We start from the raw sequence: 20,098 nt of genomic DNA on the forward strand, positions 1-20,098 counted from the left end.
GTAAACTCGAGGCAATTCAGACCGAAGCAGCGAGGATAGTTACCGGTGCCACTAAACTGTGTAACATACAGGGTCTTATGGCTGATTTGCAGTGGGACACCCATGCAATTAGAAGAAAAAATACATAGGCTTGTTTTTTTATGAGATGAGTAATGGTATAACACATGAATATCTATCGTCGTTGATACCCACCCTGTCTCACCCAGATATCCACTTAGAAACTCTGAAAACGTTCCCCTACCAGTTTGTCGCACCCAGTCATATGCGTCATCATTTCTTCCTGCTACAGTCCGAGATTGGAACTCCCTTCCAATAGCAACAAGACACTCAGAAACAGTCCAATCGTTTTAAAAACAAACTCCACAAAACCATATCCACTGTACAATGTCGGTTCGCGCCGCAACCTTATCATGCATTGTCATCTAAGACTTGGGTGTAGTTCGCTTAACCATGATCTTCACAGAAAAAATATCATTGACTCCCCTTTATGTACGTGCATCGCAATTGAGGATGCGTCCCATTTCCTCATGATATGCCCTTTATACTCCACCGAGAGACAGCGATGTTTCAATAACCTTCCTTGTGCACCAACTATTCATAATTTACTCTTCGGTGACGATCGCTTAACTTTTGAACAAAACAAGGATATATTTCTGTGTGTGCAGAGGTTTAAGGAGATTCGATGCTTAATCGGGTCTGTTCGGATGGTGTTCGATGTCGGGGGCAGTGTGTCATGCATGAGATGATAAACCTACTATATAGCTACATGTGTTAGAAATGATAACAGTATATAAGCAAATATATCACACATCTATTTAAGCATCTTGATCGGATTTGAATATTATATGTTTATTGAACTAAATAAGTATTAGGAAAGGAATTTACATAAGTTTTTAGTAAATTGTTTTCCAATTCTTATTATTTGTATTGTTGTTTAATACCTTGTATATGTAAACTTGAAATAAATACTGTTTAAACTAAGAGTAAAATGTCCGGTCATGACCGGCCAAGTTACTGGTCATCTGTTCACGGAGGTCATTTTCTTATAAATTGCTTATGTATGTGACGACCTTTTGTTCTACATTATTTATTGTACTTAAAAAGAAAACACAATTTGGTTAAGAGGAATGTTAACAGTCTGATATATTAGCTGTATTCCATGAATCATCTATACTAAGTTTATTTATCCAGATAATTGTTTATCAATTAATTGTCGCAGCTTATTGCCAAGTAAGTCAACAATACATTTTCGTTCAGGGTCTCACGGCGGGGGCCCTCATAATGATCACGGGCTTAGTGCATCCAACATGAAATCAATTTACTGGGTAGCGCTTTAATCAGAAGCCTTTTTCAATATATAAATCAGGATACGTTCTGTAATCCAATTTGCAGAGAAATGAACGTCAACACCTGACATCGAGTAGTTACTGTTGCACATGTAAATATATTTGATGGGACTTTCACTTCGGATCTGAAGGGGTTGACTGTTATTGAATCGGACTTATTTTGTTCGCTCTAAAGAAAAACTAGTAAATAAATGTAATTGTATGTAAAAGTATATAAAACGGCTATAAGTACTGTGTGTTGATTCTGGAGGTTGTACCAGACTCTTGCAGATTCGAATTTCATGCGGCACTAGTAATCGTGTTATATTCCGTACGATGAATTACTTAAACTTGCCAACGGATACAAGACCAAGAATTTATCTTACACTATTGATATGACAGGTTCATCTACCTTTTATCATTGACAAAGACGTTCAAAAGCAAATATTTATTGGATCGCAAACAGTTTCTTCCTCAAAGCAAACCTTTTTGCACTTGCACAAGAGCTCTGATATCTGACGATCTGTTTAAGTGTCCGCTTAGACAATTATTAAGGACTAAACATACAGATATCAGTTTACAATTCCGGAATAAAGCAGGAGGCTTTACTCAGAAGTATTGCATAGCCTAGCGCTATACATATACGATTGATTGTGGTAATGTCGCATACAAACTACAAATTTACAAACAGTAGTATGTTCCAATCATCAAATATGATAAGTCTTAAGTAAGAGATTTTCACATGATATTTCGTAAATATAGTGAACGAGATACACTACTCAAGTGTTTAATAAATTGTATTCTTAACGTTAAAACATGTACTATCGCGTTTTGTGGATGTATTTTTTATCACTTTTAATCACATTTATGTGTTACAGCACGTTTCTGGGCCATCAGACGTCAGATTTTAGTGGTCAACAGTACATGTTGTCCAATCAGAAGGCAGTATTTCTCATGTATACATTAGTAAATCAGCAGTCAACTAATATTAATGTTATTTAGGTGAAGCGGTAGATATAAAACAGTGGCTGGCCCAGGCATTGGGAAGTTTACGCATTATGTTGTAAACAACTTAAAGAGATTAAGATTATAAGTAAGTACCTACACATCGCATGTAATCATTATATATATATATATATATATATATATATATATATATATATATATATATATATATATATATATATATATATATATATATGTATATATATATATATATATATATATATATATATATATATATATATATATATATATATATATATATATATATATATATATATATATATATATCTGGTAAGTAAATCCTAACAATCTTTAACCATTACATAAGCAAACGATTCATTTTTGGTTTATATTATCCTCGATAACACAGCTGTAAAAATGTTTTTTTTAGTTGTTCCCAGTTTAAGTGCAATGATGCTTTATATTATGAAACTCTATGATCACATAGTCTTAAACCTTTTATTTTCTAAGGCAGACTGTGTGTGGTGCGCACAGTTTCAAACAATAGCTGCATCGTATCTTTGAAAAGTTTTTGCATCAGGTACTCTGAATTGTATTCCATCGTCTGCAGATAGAGTTGGGATCCCTAATCATTGATGTACTTGGTGTTTACCTATTAGTTTATTAGTATTTGTTTTATTATTTAGTTTCCTCAAGTTAATGCATACGTTGATACGATTTTTACTTTATTTAGGATTGATAGGATAAGAGTGAGGTTTGTGCACGTAAACTGGTTCCAAACCCCAGTAATTTTATATTTTACTGACCGTTCCTAGGCGGTACCTAACAATCATTAATAAACATACCTAGTATATATGCACTGTGTTGTTCGTAGAGTTGTGTGCTATTGTTCCATCTTTCTTGTTTGTGATTTTTTGATTTTGTGTTTTATGTCTTTGGCGTTTACCATGTGCAGTTAACCAGGGTGTATGTTTAAACTTTTGGCCACTAAGCTTGTTTCTGTATTATGTTCACATAAATATTGAAGCGACAGTAATACAAGTTATATCATAACATGTTTGACTCTCGACAAATCCTGTAGTTCGCAACAAACGTTCTAATGTATATAAACAGTCGACGTTTAGAATTGTTCTCAATTTTCATTTGTCACAAAAAAATGGATTTATTAATTTATTAATTTAACTTGTACTGTTTCTTCTTAGCTTCAGACAACTAATTGGATTAATTAAACGTTTACTGTGCCTTTTTGTTTGAGATAAAGCTAGGCTTAAGCTAGCGTTACCGAAAGCTTTTGCAACGATTTAAAATTGTTTCTTTACAATTTAATTGTATTATGTACTGTCGAGAACATTGCGTGTAAACCGAAAGGTTCATTGTGTGACGTTCTCGAGTAATTCCGCATGTATGTGTTGTGTATATAACGTATCAAAATAGTCAGACAACTTTACGTACTTTAGATTGATTGAAGTCTAAGTTTTCAACAAATGTATATTCATCAATAAATATAAGATGTGACTGAAGCAAGTGTTATTCAAATGCAAATGGGGTTATGATTTATAATCGTTATGTCCCTGGCTGTTTTTTATCGATAGTGTCTGTTCACCTCTCGGAAAAAAGTAGTGTCAAGAGCATATATCATGTCGTATTGATTCAAGACAATTATGTTTGAAGGGACGCTTTGAGACGAGTTATGATCTATCTGTAAACACGTTCAAAGCGTGTTCAAATGATGCCATATTTCTTTTCCCATCTCTAGCAATTTCAAGTTGAAACTTATCTTATCTTTAAAACATCTTAACGATTTTTACCCTTTATGGGTTTCGAAGTGTGATGTTTGTATTCAGTTTAATAATATGATTAGGTGGTTTACAATTTGCCAGCACCAGGCGCTCGTTTTAAGAATACAGGATTTTAGGCGATAAACCAGTTTGTCTTAATACTGGTTGTGAAACAGACATATTAGTCTAAAATTTAATGTTTTTAACAAATATAATTATTTTAAATCAACGTATGACTAAAGCAGTTCTTTCAAACTAAACTCATTTTCATTATGACGAGATAAATGGGTATGCATGTTAACATGAAGTGTGCCAACGAAGATTTATTATTTTTATGCGACATAAATCATCGAATTTAAGCAAAAATATAAACAGTGGTTATGTCTTATAAAGAATAAATATCGTATTTAATAGCAATTAGGGGCAAGGCACGTTAGTCCGTCATAAGTCGATTGTAAATGGGACATTATAATTGTTTGAGATTATCCAAGTTAATCGAATTAACGTTTTGAAAATCTTTCTTTTTTCAATATTAAGAGTCTACTTCTTAAGCCTGATATTTTATCAGAAAGGCTATGTTTGTGGTACATTATACAGCAACCGTAAAAACGACGTCAGTGGTTTAACACAGTAATACATATACCACCATCTCTATTACAATTAAAATTTCAACATAATGTTAGCTCACGAAGAGGTGACGGACAAAAAGTAAATTCGTCCAATTTTACGGGAGAAAATATGTGGAGAACTTTCTTCTTTACTCTCGATTATTCTAAATATGGGTATGCATAAATCGATGATTAAGTATTGTCGAAAATTGATCGCTTACTACCAAAGTCGACAGCAATCGATTGTATATTTAATTGATGGTAATATCTAACACTTCGGGTTTAATAAATAGTAATTTTAACGGGTATTTACTTACAACAGAAACCTTAGAACTGTTTTGTTCTTTTTTCAAAATAAATGTAACACAACGTTTGATATTGCATAACACATTTGGGTGCAGGTCCCACTAACATCCCCTGGTATCATTTTAGCAATATAACGGATAGGGAGTTTAATTTAGCCGGGTTCCAAAAGGGATTCTGATTTAATAGGGGATCTTACTTACATGATTGACAGTATTAATAATGAATTTCCTTCTCCGAATAAATCGTTATCCTTTTTAAACGTGCATACAAACATTTTTCGAAACCACCGTAGCATATTTAGTCCAATCATTGTTTGGTTAATGGGAAGGGGCTTGTTGCAAATGTTCATACAACTCGACTGCAAATGTCAGCTATAAAACCGCCACTGGTAGTCTCCCCAATACAATATTCAAACGAAATCGGATAATATAAGGATAGGATATTAAATACGGAAAAGTGTTACAATCATAAAAGGAAAGCAATTTGGCAAATAAATAGATCAACATATTACGTCATGATATACACACTAAATGTCATAGGTATTAAAATTATCGAAAAGCAATCTCTTTGGCAACGTCTGTCAAAATAATAGGGCTCATGGCGTCAATTCAATTAATATTCTGAACTCATATAACTGTTCGAAGCCATTTTGAATCGTTCTGACTGATGATGAATATTAAGCGGAGATCAGCCGAAAACAGCGATACATAAGTGGAATACAATTATCCAAGATGGACAGCAGAGTGCAAGTGACGAACAATGGCCGACCGCAGTCAATGACGTCAGATCACGTCGAGCATATCGAGGAACGGCATGATAAAAGTCGACGCCTCACAAAAAGCAAAATTTAGGAAAGAGTGAACTTCATCCACGGAACTGTGTATAAAATTAGTTATACTGTCCTATATAGCAGCGATTGGGTACCACAACATTAAGGAAAGCAAAATTCAACATGGTACATGGTGGAGCAGGGTATTATTCATTTTACTGGAGAGGATATGAAGTTCTAAATTTACCTAAAAATTAGGATATGAAGTCATTAAACCAAATAATAATTTTTCCTGAATTAGTTCAATATCAATACGTCAAAAGATCGAAATAAAGTAAATTTTCATTTCTTTCCGACATGCTCCATGTACTCTTTTATTTTCATTTTTGTTTCAAAGTAAGACCGTTATTTAATTGTATAATAAAACAGACATGTATAACTTCGTAGAAATAAGATAAATAGCATATTAATAATTCATTTTCACATACAACGCATTCAAAAGTAAAAATAAAAGATATATTTGTTAACCACCTCGTACGTTAGGGTGTGATATTATATAAATATCATATGGCAGCATGTGTAACATTGATATTGTCAACCCGAGAGCAGAATGTCACCAGAGGCGTTAGCCGAGGGTGACATTCTGTTTCGAGGGTTGACAATGTCAATGTCACACATGCTGCCATATGATATTTATTTTATTATACCGAACAAAATTAAGTGCATAAAAAGTTTTAAAATGTTTTTAATTCATTTAATTAAGTTTAACAAGGTAAACAAAATATAACATAATAAAATAATTGTATGTAGAACAAAATTCCACCGTCAATTATGCTAAAAATCCTTCAAAAACTGACAGTTCCTGTCGTCTGATGTTTTTGTGTACACATTGAATAGTGACGTCACTGATGTATGTAAATAAGAGAGGCAATCACGTCATGATTTAGCTAAAATATTGAGGCAGTTATTTGCCCTTATATGACATTCAAAATGTCACTGCGGTCATATGACCTGACAGTGAATTTTCGCTTGGTCACGTGTCAAAAAGGTTGAAAATGTTTTTGACAGTCAAAATATAGACAAAAGTGAGGTATAATAAAAACAAACGTTCGATCAGCATCTACATTTGCTATCCATTTATTCTACGCTCGGTTTGATCGCTTGTCATTTCTTTAACATAAGCGTTTTATATAAAATATTTGTTGTTAAAGTATATGGCAGACAACATTGTTTGCTGCTCTAGATTATATATCAACACGGGCATTTAAGACCAGTGTATTGTTCAGCTCTTTAAAAGATGTTTGTACACGTCACGTTTGAATATGTTGCCGGACCGCCTCCATGCTCGCCTTATTCGTTTACTTTCGTGTGTTATAATGATTTATGTAAGAAATTACTAGATAAACCAGGGTCTTTAACAAAATTAAGCAGTTATGACACGTTAATTCACTATTTATACTAAATGGTACTTCTGATTATAGTTAAAAAATATGCGGTATTCTGGATTGCAGTTTAAAATAAACACTATTCAGGATTTAAAGCGAAAGGGTGACACTCTCACAAATGATATTTTTTTTGTGCAGTAGAGTTTACACGTCAATGCAGTTAGTACTTATTATAATAAAAAGCTTTTTTTAATTTAGAGTACATAAACGATCATCAGTCGAAATTTATTATTAGAATTTAGCGAATTGATAAAAAGAAGTTTCCAACTCGTCAAGAAAACATATTAATTATTAATGCATGTGAGTGCATGTGAGAAATGCTATAGATTTTTCGGTTTTTGAGTCTTTTGAAACGTAGTAACAAAAAACATTTAAGAAAATATATACAAACATGACCTGGGTATGTTAAATTATCCTGACATTGTTGAACAAACAAATTGATAACTAAAGTCAACAATGGCGTTGCACACAATCAAGGCGTTTCATCAATAAAACAAATATGTTTAAGCGCTGATGCTACATCAATTAAGTTTCCATCTCTCATTTAACCATTCCTCCATTAGGCAATTTAAACAACAATTTATTTCAGAATCAGAAAATAGAAAAGCTCTTATTTTTCTCTTTTAGAAAACGAAATAGTTCAGATAGACTTTCTGCTGCATCTTGGTATCTAACAGGCTAGTCAATGACAATTTCAGACAGCGAAATGTATTGGCAAAATATTTCCTCATTTATTCTGAAAGCTGTGAATCGTCTATGGACCAGTCAGATTGTCGTCTGCTTTCAAACGCAATGGTGACTTAGCGACTTATGTTTCCATAAGAACGAGAATGCGGCGGGAATAAACCGGTAAAAGTGTTTTAAAAACAAGCGAACAAATCAAAAACAACTAACAACGATGCTATTTAGCGAACAATTTAGATGGAATAGTTTGTATATCTTTGTTTTATGCATATGCATTAATTCACTGACTTATGTTATAAAGGTATGTAAACTTTCGTGATTTACACGCACTAGAAAATGTGTACCTTTTGTCTGAAAGTATTTTGTTATCAAAATTTTGGAAATCAGTGATTCGTGCGAGGGGACGTTATGCAGAAACAGAATGTAATTATGTGGATAAAATATGAAAACGCTGATAATAACTGATGAAAGTGTTCAAATATTCCGTTCAGTCCTGACCACTGTTTTGATACGAGTGTTTAACTTCAACTTGGTGTGCACAGGTATCGCGTTTTAACCAGCATCCGGTTTTGGACGAACATTTTTGGACGAACATGTTTATCTTTTTTTTTATTGTTACACATTTTGATAAACTAGTAAACTCGGGTGTTTGGGACATGGTGCAGTTATGCTTCGGGATTTAAAATTATGAATAGTTCCTTAGTGCATACTTTAAGTTGTTTGCTTTTAATTTACTAATTTGTTTACTGGTTTTAGAAACTGAGGACGTGTAATTGATACGCTAGTAAATGGAGGTAGACCTGTACGTTATCTGTGCAGAGTTGACAGGCAAACTGTCGCTGTATGGTGGAACATTTATTTAACATTGGATTATAATTTTCTGATATATTATTTCTATATCAACATGCATGAATTGTTTTAAACAAACTAATGTACATGTATCAATGTTTCATCGCTTGTTAAAAAAATATAGGCTCATTAAATCAGATTTTTCTTTAAGAACATTCGATAAAAATATTGCATGTTTTTCTATGTCATTGATCGACATTTACCTGTCGGATAAGGCCTTAAGCGCAATCAGTGCACTTTCAATCAATAAAAACAAAAGTCGTAGTTAGAATAGGGTGATTACAATGGAGTATGCAGACGGAATATGCAGGGACAGGCTATTCGAGCTACCAGTTAATATATTTAATTTATTTTCATGTTCCATGTGTTATAAATATCTTTTTCACACGGAAAATAAATTAAGTCCTCAAATCGAAAAACCGTGGATGCTTGTTGCTACGAAATATTGGCCTACGCACTACGCCGAAAACTTTTCCGTCCTAGCTGATGTCAAGGAGGCCAAATATCGCGACGTCATATGCAGTTCCCTTAATCGTGACGACTGCACGCGCTGGATGGACTGCTGCCAGGCAGCAATAAGATGCTGTCAAAAACAGTTAAGCACCCCACTGAGTAACTTCACTTCCAATGTGTTCTGTCCACGCACGTGGGACGGATATAGTTGCTTTGACGACGCCCTGCCATCTACCACAGTAGAAGTGGCCTGCCCAAGCTACGTTGAATATGGATCCACATCAGGTAAGTTCTAGGTTATTTATGTTTTTGCTTTAAATATCTAGTTGTTAAAATGTTTTTATTCTGAGACCTACGTACATGTGATCTTCTTAAATGCGTAACAATGATTTAATTAACTATACCTTTGAGAAGTTTCTTCAGGAATATTAAGATATTAAAGTTAAAAACATATTATGAACATCTTTCAAGCTCAATACGCGATCTTGCGTTTTTACGTCCTATAGTTTAAAAGCTGACGACACCGGAAAAAATACTACTTGAAGGCGATAACATATTGTAGGTTCTATTTAATATGCAATGCTTGACAACTGCAGTATGTCTAGCTTATGTATCTTTTGGTTAGACGATAAGGGTTCGGCATTTGATTAAGTAATGATCTGGCCCCAATTATATTTACTTCCTCAATAATTTTTAAAAATTATGTAGGAATAAATAATATGTATGATTTTCAGAATAAACCATTGTTCATGTTTCAAAATCCATTTCCAGAATTGAAATAAACGACTTAAGCCTGTTAAGTTTAAGAAGTTTCGTGGAATTGGGGCCTGTTTTATCTGTAAATGTAAAAAAAACGTCCTCGAAATTGTTTAAGGTCTTATTACAGTTTTTGAAACTTATTAAAATATTTTACTACATTAACAAACACTTTGATTCAATGAGGAATCAGAATGTAATACAGATTTAAACAAAAATCATTCTCCTGACAAACATTCATAGAATGAAATACTTAAATATTTCTTTTAATTTGCTTTAAATTTATAATATGACTATACATACGTACACACTTGACATATGTGCCAGTCGAAACCTAGTATTTTTTCAATAAAGCACGCATAGTAGCGTATAATGTTTTTATCAAATTCATAATTTTAAAGCTATGAAATAGTGTGCCATGTTTTCCATTTAGCACCCTATCCTTCTTGCAATACACTGTCAATTTCAAAAACGGACTATAACCCTAACATCTGATTCAAACATATTTTATTGCCTTTTTTCTTTCAACATGATCGGTATTTACAACAATGATATAGAGTTTACAAAAAGCAAATGGGTTGGACACAAGTTCTAACAACATTAGTAACTTCTTCACCCTAACATCTGAACATCAATTATTAAAATTTCGATTGAGATTAAATGTCAGTTTCTTTTAACATGACCTAGTAATCACCAACTTCTGATAATTATTGGGCTATCCACTTTCGCCGCTTAAAAGTGTTCGTATTTTCTGATAATTGATACATTTTATTGATATATTGTAAGAAGCAAATACACAACAAACACCAATACAAAAAAGAATCTATTCTTTGAAGCGATATAGTGTGTTGGGGTTAAAGCAAGATATTGTTTCGGTTATTTGGCAAAAATACCAATACACATAACTGTTAACATTGTGTATTAGACCGGCGATCATCAGCAAAAGTAACGTAACAATCTATTAATGTTCATTAAGGAGAAACTATCTATAAAATAAACTCTTTTGAAATAAAGGCATGGCTTTTTAATTCAGTTTTGGCATTTAATATATCAAAATAATTGTACTGTAACTTTCATCAGATTTGCAGTTGATATCTTTAGGTCATAGCACTAACACATTCCTCAAACAAATTAGTTCAAGGGAAAAGTTTATCAAAATTGGTCCCGTCCCGAGTTAAATTCTAGATGAAATCAATTGATGATTGATGATTTTTATCTTGAAACTATAATTCTTTTGCGATCCTTTGAACATCAAACCACTGTGAAGTTTGAAAACATGTTTATGTTTTAATCAATTATGCATTTTAATAATGGATTTTAAGGATAAGAAATGTTAATTGTGAACATTTATTTGCGAAAAAAAAAATGAAAAAATTAAAGCAATCGCAACACTAAGTTGGTCTAACTGTATCAGAAGGACTCTGTTATATGTTCCAGAAATAATGTGAAGCATACAAAAAAGTGACCTATCATTTACACGTTCAACTAAGGTTCAAAATTGACTATAAGAATGAACTTAAACATTTCAACAAAGAAATTAACAGTTCAATTGCTAACTAGGCCAAATAGGATTCTTATAAACAATGCACAACTGAAATGGCGGGGATCAGCCAAAATACGAACGAAAGCCCTCATTAGAGGCACAGTATAATGCCTGCCGAAATTACACCAAAGGCACACATAGCGGAAAAGCAGACTACACAGGCATCTTGACACATACCAATGAATGCTTAGAATACCACTTTCTGAATGAAAAGAAAAAAAATGCACGTAAATTAAGGGGAAATATTAAATTTCCATCAGTGTATAGTTCAAGCAAATAAGCAATGTTCTGCTTGATTGCATTGGCAATAAAATGGCACTTAGCTCTGAAACAAATTCCATGGGGATTTGATTGAACATTCCCACTGCTTTGAACCTACGTGCAATTTTAGCGTTAGCAACAATGATTCAATTCGAGCAACTCAACATTGTGATTCGTAAACTGAGTTTTAAGCTAAGGTGAACTAAGCCCAAAATCCCCGACATTTAAGAAATGAAATGCGCGATTGATGTCAGACGTACAACACGCGTACTTAAACCAGCCCAACTGCGTTCATATCCACGATAAAAACATTAATCACTCAACACATTACGTTTATTTACACCTTTCAACATGTTGCTTCAGACAATAACTAGGTTAACATTTTAATGAAAATTTTAATTGTCGTTTAAAAAAAAATCATGAAACAATTTCATTATAGTTATGCCTATTTTTTCAGCTTACGCATACAAACACTGTACAGATAATGGTACATGGTGGGTAAACCCAGTCACAGGCTCGGAATGGACAAACTACACCACATGTGTACCGAAACAGGTATTGTCTCAGTTAATACTATTTTTCTAGCTAAAATGTGACGGAAATTGATAGCTTTATGAAACAAGCTAACATTTGTCACATAGACGGAATACAATGTTGGAGACCTTTTGAAAAAGCCATGAGTCAGTACCCATGTTGGGGATAGAACCCACAACGTCTTTGGTGAGCCGGTGGCATCTGAACCATTTTAGTAAGCTAAGTAATCAAACGTGTTTTCTTACCTAATTAGTTACATTCTATATACAATCAACATTGTAACAGTTTAGTTTATGCAATAGTACATTTGACATAAGATCGTTTAAGCAATGCATTGAAATAATAAGTTTTATTTTGTAAACTTTATTGTAACATGTTGTAACATTTGATTAACTAATATTTTAGAGAATGAAAAATGAGACTACATTGACCCTTCTTGCTTTTTGAGTGTTTCAAACAACGTTAAAAGGCGAGTTATATAACACTTCAATATTACGTACACAGAGTAGAATACGGACGTTTTGTACTTCAGTAAGTTGAATACAAAAACACATTTACGCAATGTGTATAGAAGGCGTATTATTTATGTGTTTATAATATATTCAGAAACCGTATACAGTAGAAAGAGCAAATCGTTTATTTAACAGGACTTCCAGACGGTGGTATATGTGGCGCTGGCTTGCAATATACTCAGTCTGCTTCTCCTTATACCAGCATGCATCATCTTCCTCAGTATCAGGTATGTTATCAACAAGACATTGGTGTATTAAGAGTTCGCGTGTGATATGTGCAGAGTACTTCTCTTTATACCAACATACGTCATTTCCTCGGTATCAGGGGTGTTATCCCCATTATCATTCTGAAGATGGTGTATGCGGTATTGTCATGATGCATTCACATCCTGCTTTTTCATACCTTTACCAGAACGCGCCATCTTTCTCGGTCTATTGTTCCCGATTTAATGTGTTGCAATCACCTACTTGAAAAGTAGTTTTGGCTAGCGAGTAATACCCTCTGTCTGTATGCACTTTTCAATCATGCACCAGCTTTTTGTCACCAGGTAATTATCACCTAGATATTGGTGTATGTGGCGCTGGTTAGTAAACTGTCACGTCCTCAGTCTACTTCTTCTTTTTCAAGCATGCACTGTTTTCATTGGCATCAGCAAGTTTTTACCTAAATATTGGTGTATATGGCTCTGGCGTGTATATTATTCTCAGGTACTTGGCATTATACAAGCATGTGGCTTTTAAGCAACATAATTTTTTTCAGCTAGATCTTGGTGTATATGACACGGGCTCTTTGAACATCTTCAGCCGCCCTCTTCTTATACCAGAATGCGCTATCTTCCTAGAACCCTTGATTAGTCCACATATACAGTGTCGCATTGGTTAATTCGCCGTCAATGAGTTCAATGGCATCCTGTGTTTTGTTTACTTCACTTCGAAAGTTCTCTCCCAATGAAATGTTTAACTGTTTATTTCAAGTTGATAACACAACATTTTTCAACATTGATTATTGTTATGTTTGTATGTTTGTCAGCGTTTGTTTAAAGTTTGAGTGATTGCATTCGGTGTGCCATATATACAGTACCAGCCCTGCGGTTGGTAAAGATTGCATCGTATGCGCTGCGATGCAATATGGATAAACAAACGGTAGCTTACGTTGTCATAAACAATCCGCTAAAAGCACAACAGACACAGTGTTATAATATATATACATTTATAATGAAATAGCAATTAACTGTTTATGTGTAGGCCTTCTAAGATCCATCAAACTTGATCAAAAGCCTGCCAAACAATTTCGTTTACACAAATCGTGATAATTGCGAAGCATGTCAACACCGAATAACATATATTATTTACGTTGTTGGCCTTTGAATAATGCTCCTCCTATTCGAATGTGTACAATGCTTCAATCATGATTTGTTAATATGATTGCTAAAGTGAAAATATTTCTAAACAAAGCTGTGTCAGATATATGTCAATTTAAGCTTGTATCGTAACTCAGAGGAATTGAAGACCGTTTCTCCGGTGTGTTTCATTAATGTACAGTTGACAATGTATCTATTTGATGAAAACTTAAGATCATTTATAAGGATATATGATTGTTGAACTGTGATGCAAACCAGTCAATGGGAATTTCTGGAAATTTAGAACCTGAAATATTTATGTCATGCTTAAGAACTGCTTGTCGCATTGCAGGGTCTGACTATGTTTAATAAGTATGCTTTGCATTGATCACTTAACAGATAAGGACGACATAAAGAGCAAAAAACATCGTCTAGAAAGAAAAGTTTAAAAAACATTCATATGATGACTATAGAAAAACATGACGACACAAAGAAACTGTACAAGAATTTATTAACAATGTTATATTGTTATTTCTATGTTTACCATGTTAGCTATTTAGTGTATTCGAAAGCTAATTGAAAAGCGTTACTGTCTCAACAAAATAATTCTCTATACGTCGCGCCATAACGGGTTAATGCCCTTGTGCAAAAAAGTACAACAGGCAATGGGGACATAAATACAGACACAACAGCTAAACCTGGCATGCATGATAAGCATAAAACATAACAAATTGGATTAAGCCCTAGGGAAACTCAGTTGAACCTGACTTCTGTTATGTTATTTCTGTTTATGCCAAGGATTGTTCTTCTGTTCTATTTTAGAAAATATGAAGCACGTATAGAAGAAGTGTTATACCTGTAATAGGTATAAAACAGTGTACAATTTATTAGTTTTTTGATCTATAACTAACAAACATATATTATAATTGATTGCTCTTATATTGAATAACCTGCGATTTATTTCTTGGTTTTATTGTATTCTGTAAAAATGAAATAACAAAACCCTCTTTGCAATACAAATAACAAGTAGTACCTATAAGCACTGTGTCATGTCCCCGAGGATAAGAATGCCATTTAAAATGATGTTAACATATTTCTACGGAGACAATTATTAACTCTTTAACTGTATAAACCAATGCATCAATCCAATTTGTGTTCATATATTATTCACATTACCTATTTGTAAAAAAATGCCAGTGAATGTTAAAAGACAATCATGTTTGGACCTGAGAATATGATAAACCTGAGAGCATGACATAAAAATAACAGAATGTTTTCAATGGCATGTGCCTATGTCTAATGTTCAAATTAATCAATAAAAGCATATCTCTTTCAATTTGCAGACAGCTGAGAGTGCAGAAAAGAATTAAGCTACATCTCTGTCTCTTTCTGTCCTATATATTCGCTTCCGTCGTTACGATCACGTGGGATGTTACTGTTTACCTGGACCGACTGCAAAACGAACGGATACACAGTGTTATGCACAGAAATTCCGTGAGTGATTTTGATATTTGAGATATTTAGAACATATTAAACATATACACTATGTTTGATGTTAAATACGAAATGCTGATTTTATAATGAGTAAAAGGTTTGTAGTCAAATTATAAAATTTAGTCAATGAAAAAATGTATGACCTATTGAAGCCTGGTGTTAACTATTAAATTAAATGGGCGGATTCTGGGAGAAAGAGTTATTAGTCGCATTTTTAAACGCACATATTCATAAACAGTATATAGATTCATATGACAAATGTATTTGATCAGGATGTAGAGATCTGACATCATGTTGAATTTGAACATATAGTTATGTCTGCGAAGTTTCATTATAAACTTGGCAATATATTTGGATTATATTATCTTCATTTATAAATCGGAACGTGATTTTTGAATATTAACAACAATACTAACTAATTTAACAAATAAAAGTATCGAAGTCTTGTGAAAGTTTTGAGTTTTTAAAGTATTTAACTGATGTCGTCTTATATTTAAAAATCATCTCACTAACACATGTTAAGCATGTTTAAAAATGAAACATTTCCTTGCATTACCAAGAAATTATCCAAAAAAACCAACCTTTTTTTAAATATATATTTTACTGACAATAACAAAAAAATGTACTCTTAATGAAAAATATTTTCAAAATACATAGAGTTAAGAGGCGTGTCTGTATTTTTCTCCCTAGACACGGACTTTTGTATACAATATTAGTTGCTGTTTTGGAACAGCCAAGTGAAAACCCTTTGATAATTATATAAATCATACCTTTAGGAATAGGTTATTACTTTATTACTTTATATGTTTTCATTTTCAGGCAGGCTGTAAGCTATTGTACATGCTTACACGATACGTTAGCACAGCCAATTATTTTTGGATGTTTTCTGAGGGTTTGTATCTCCGTCGGCTAATCGTTCACGCCTTCTCGCCGCCAAAGACGCTCATACCGTACTATTTGTTCGGTTGGGGTAAGCAAAAGACATAAAAAGTTCATGACATTTAAAAACAGTTCAACTAACGTAAGCACAAATTATTGGCATTACCGAAACATGTGTAAGCCATATTGACAAAAGAAACAACGACATACATTGCATACCCTAGGAGTAGCTTAATACGTATCAACGTTAAATTCTAGTGTTCCTCGGTCTATGACTGTTGTAGTAACATAACAACGAAAAACAATGTTTAGAAATACGTATTAAAATTAAACGAAACCAGACCATAACTACTTATCATAAATAACACAAAGAAGTTCTATACGTTATTAAATGGCACCGTATTTGTTCCTCAGTTGGTGCCTGGATACCATCTCTGATCTACTCTGTAGTCCGAGCTACAACACAGGAATTCAATTCGAGGTAGTGTTTTGATAACAATAACTTTTCCAGATCAGATATTCTTGCTGTCCTTTTGCGTCTATAATTAGAAGATTGATCGTTGAACGAGTATTAAGCATTCTTTATTGTGGTAGTGGCTACATATTCTATCTTCTTTCTAACTGCAATAAATTGAGAATATATATATTATTTAAACGAGCGTGTAAGTCTGCGTGTGTGCGTGAGTGTACTGCATGTGCGTGTGTGCGTGTGTCTTGTTTCTCAGAATATTGTATGTCCCTTAAAGTGTGCCCTTATCCATATAACAGCAACTTGGTTTGTCCCTGTAGTTTTGTAGTTACATTGTAACATTTTCTTTTCCCAGATGCTGGGTTCACAGCATAGGCCCATATGAATGGTTACTCTACACACCCAATCTCTTTTGCATTTTGGTAAGATTAAATAAGAATGCACTTAATAAGAAAACATGAATAATCTCTTTTTGTTGACAGTTTGCCTTTTTGATAATAGCAATCTATTAAGGTGCAGTCTTCAAATGTACAGCCATCTTGTCATTTAGTTACATGCCACATTTAATATACACTGCAATTGTAAATAAAGAAGTACAACCTAATAAGGCTATGAATTATGCACTATTCCCTTTTCATCTACCATCTAAGTATTCACTTTTCATCGTTTTAGGCAAACGTCCTTTTCCTGGGGAACATATTGAAGATATTATGCTCGAAATTGCAAATCCATCCAAATGAGCCGAATAATTACAGGTAAGTATAGTGATTATATTTTGTATAAGTGTAATAAAGGAAATATGTGTTCATATGTTCATTTAATGATACTCATATATGTATCTTATTTGCATGTTCAATTTGGCTCACTCTTTGTCGTTTTATGAATATGGTTTAAACAGAAAGAACAAAGTAATTATATGTCAATCACTCGAAACTCATTCCACATCTATGCTTGTTGATTGGCTTTCCTTATAAACAGTGTTTGATAACCTGAGATACATGACAGTATTAGTATTGGCACGCGATATTACATGCTCTTAATTCATTAGTATGTACAATCATATGGATCAAATATATGGGACGTAAGAGTTGAACAGATGTACTAATTGCTCAATAATTATAATCAGATAAAGCATAATAATTGTTATATTAAAACAACCGACATTATAACATGAAAATAATACCAAATATTTAAACTGTTACACTGTGCTTAAGGTATGCAAACACATACATTAACTTATTTTTTTACATAAACTATTCTTGCAGGAAAGCGTTGAAAGCGACGTTTGTGCTAGTGCCTTTGCTTGGTCTCCAGCAGTTCCTTGTTATTTACAGACCCCCGCCGGGAACCAAGTTCTCGTTTGCATATGAGATACTACAGAATGTCATTCAAAATACACAGGTACACTAACTTGTAACAAATTGCAAATTATTGTAAGAAATGTACATGATATTTAACTGTTATATAATGATGAAATACCTGTTATACCATTGAAATAGTTAATACATTGGTACAAAGATGATTTACTCATGGTGTTGCATTACGTTAAAATGCATGTAAATAATATTCCATACGAAATTGTCAAAGTGAATTCTTGTATTGTGGTTATAAATCGAATACGCGACGTTATTAATATTATCAAAGTTCTTTTTAGTTGGATCTGTATTGCAATAAAATAAGATAAATTTAAGCTAAAATTATCTTAATTACAGGGGGCGACCGTGGCGTTAATATTCTGCTTTTTCAACGGAGAGGTATATACATCCATGAGGAATTGCATAGGATCCCACATAAGTATAGGCATGCCATCAAAACACGGTAATAGTAGAAACAGCATGTCTTCTGCATCACAATCTACGTCATACACATCTGCGAGACGAAGCACGAAATGTACTGAACTTTCTGATAAAAGTTACATACCACTCAGTGCTAGCAGTACCACGTAAGTTTTGACCACACAGACAAATGGTCACGTGACATTTTCTGTATGACACCGATGCCGACGAATTGTTTAATACAGACAATGGTTCGATAAATTTGGTCAGGAAAAAGCTTGTGTGATTGAGTATTGTTCCGTGTCAACAACTTTGTAGTGCAAAAAGGGCATCCATATAACATGTCAAGAGTTATTCTCTTGTCGTCATGATCGTCATATATGTGTTCTTTTTTCAAAGTGTCACTCAGGCCCATTGATTTATTCCTCAAAGGTCAAAGATAAAAGTGTTATCTGCTACTAGATTTTTGGCCTCTCAAAGTGTTTGATCTTGCATCATTCAAACTGTCATGATCGTTCAATAAAAGCAACAGTGCAAATACTAGCTTTGTATTATATTATAATTGCAATTAAACAATATTGACAAGGAAAATTCAAGACAAACTCAGAGATACCGTCTTTGCAAACACTACCAAACTGCAAAAAAAGGTTGTCAAAACTGTCAATCTGTGAGAGTGCAACTTTAAATTACTATAAACACTATTTTAAATTATACCATTAGAGGACACTTTCTTGCCTTTTTGCAATGTTTAAGATTGCAAGTAATATTAGATAATTTAAAATTTACGAAGAAAAAAATCTAAAATCTCATTGTCTCAAGTTGAAATTATTCACTTTACCTTTTATACCACACTCACGATATCTATTTTTTTATGTTCTTGAAATCTCCCACTTAATTGTTATGGTTCACAGTGGCAGATCCCGTAATTCATAACTGGGGGACACCAGTGGGTTGGAGGGCTGTTCTTCCATCCACATGGATATTTTGTTTCAATGATGTATTAAAAATACACCTTTACACCATACATCTTATTAAGATAGTAAATGTATAACATCTGTCCAAACTAGGTGGATATCATTATGATGTCCATTAAAAGTTTCGTGGGTTTGCTGTAGCAGGTTTTGAACAGGGACTTGCGTTAGAGGGGCGTTACTTAGGGGCACAGCTTTTTTGGACATGATCCCTCGAGTGGACATGACATTAATATGTTTAATATGTGGGAAGTGGGGTTTAGGGGTACTCCCCCTAGAATATTTTAAATATGTTTTAGTCTAAATTGGTGCATTATGGCGTAATTAAATACTTTTTTCTGAGAGATATTGACAAAAAAATTAACCTTTAAGTTTACTTGC

General features: G+C 33.3%; 1 protein-coding gene across 1 annotated transcript; it reads left to right on the top strand.

The window, feature by feature from the left end:
- The first annotated feature begins 9,014 nt into the window (after nucleotides 1-9,014).
- LOC128226493 (calcitonin gene-related peptide type 1 receptor-like) lies at nucleotides 9,015-18,917 on the top strand. Its single transcript, XM_052936390.1, has 10 exons — nucleotides 9,015-9,468; nucleotides 12,201-12,298; nucleotides 12,925-13,016; nucleotides 15,473-15,623; nucleotides 16,443-16,593; nucleotides 16,917-16,983; nucleotides 17,327-17,393; nucleotides 17,644-17,726; nucleotides 18,237-18,372; nucleotides 18,684-18,917. Exons 1-10 carry the CDS (start codon nucleotides 9,015-9,017, stop codon nucleotides 18,915-18,917), a joined length of 1,533 nt encoding a protein of 510 aa, XP_052792350.1.
- Nucleotides 18,918-20,098: the final 1,181 nt, after the last annotated feature.

The sequence above is a fragment of the Mya arenaria genome, chromosome 1 (assembly GCF_026914265.1).
Source record: "Mya arenaria isolate MELC-2E11 chromosome 1, ASM2691426v1".
NCBI lineage: Eukaryota > Metazoa > Mollusca > Bivalvia > Myida > Myidae > Mya > Mya arenaria.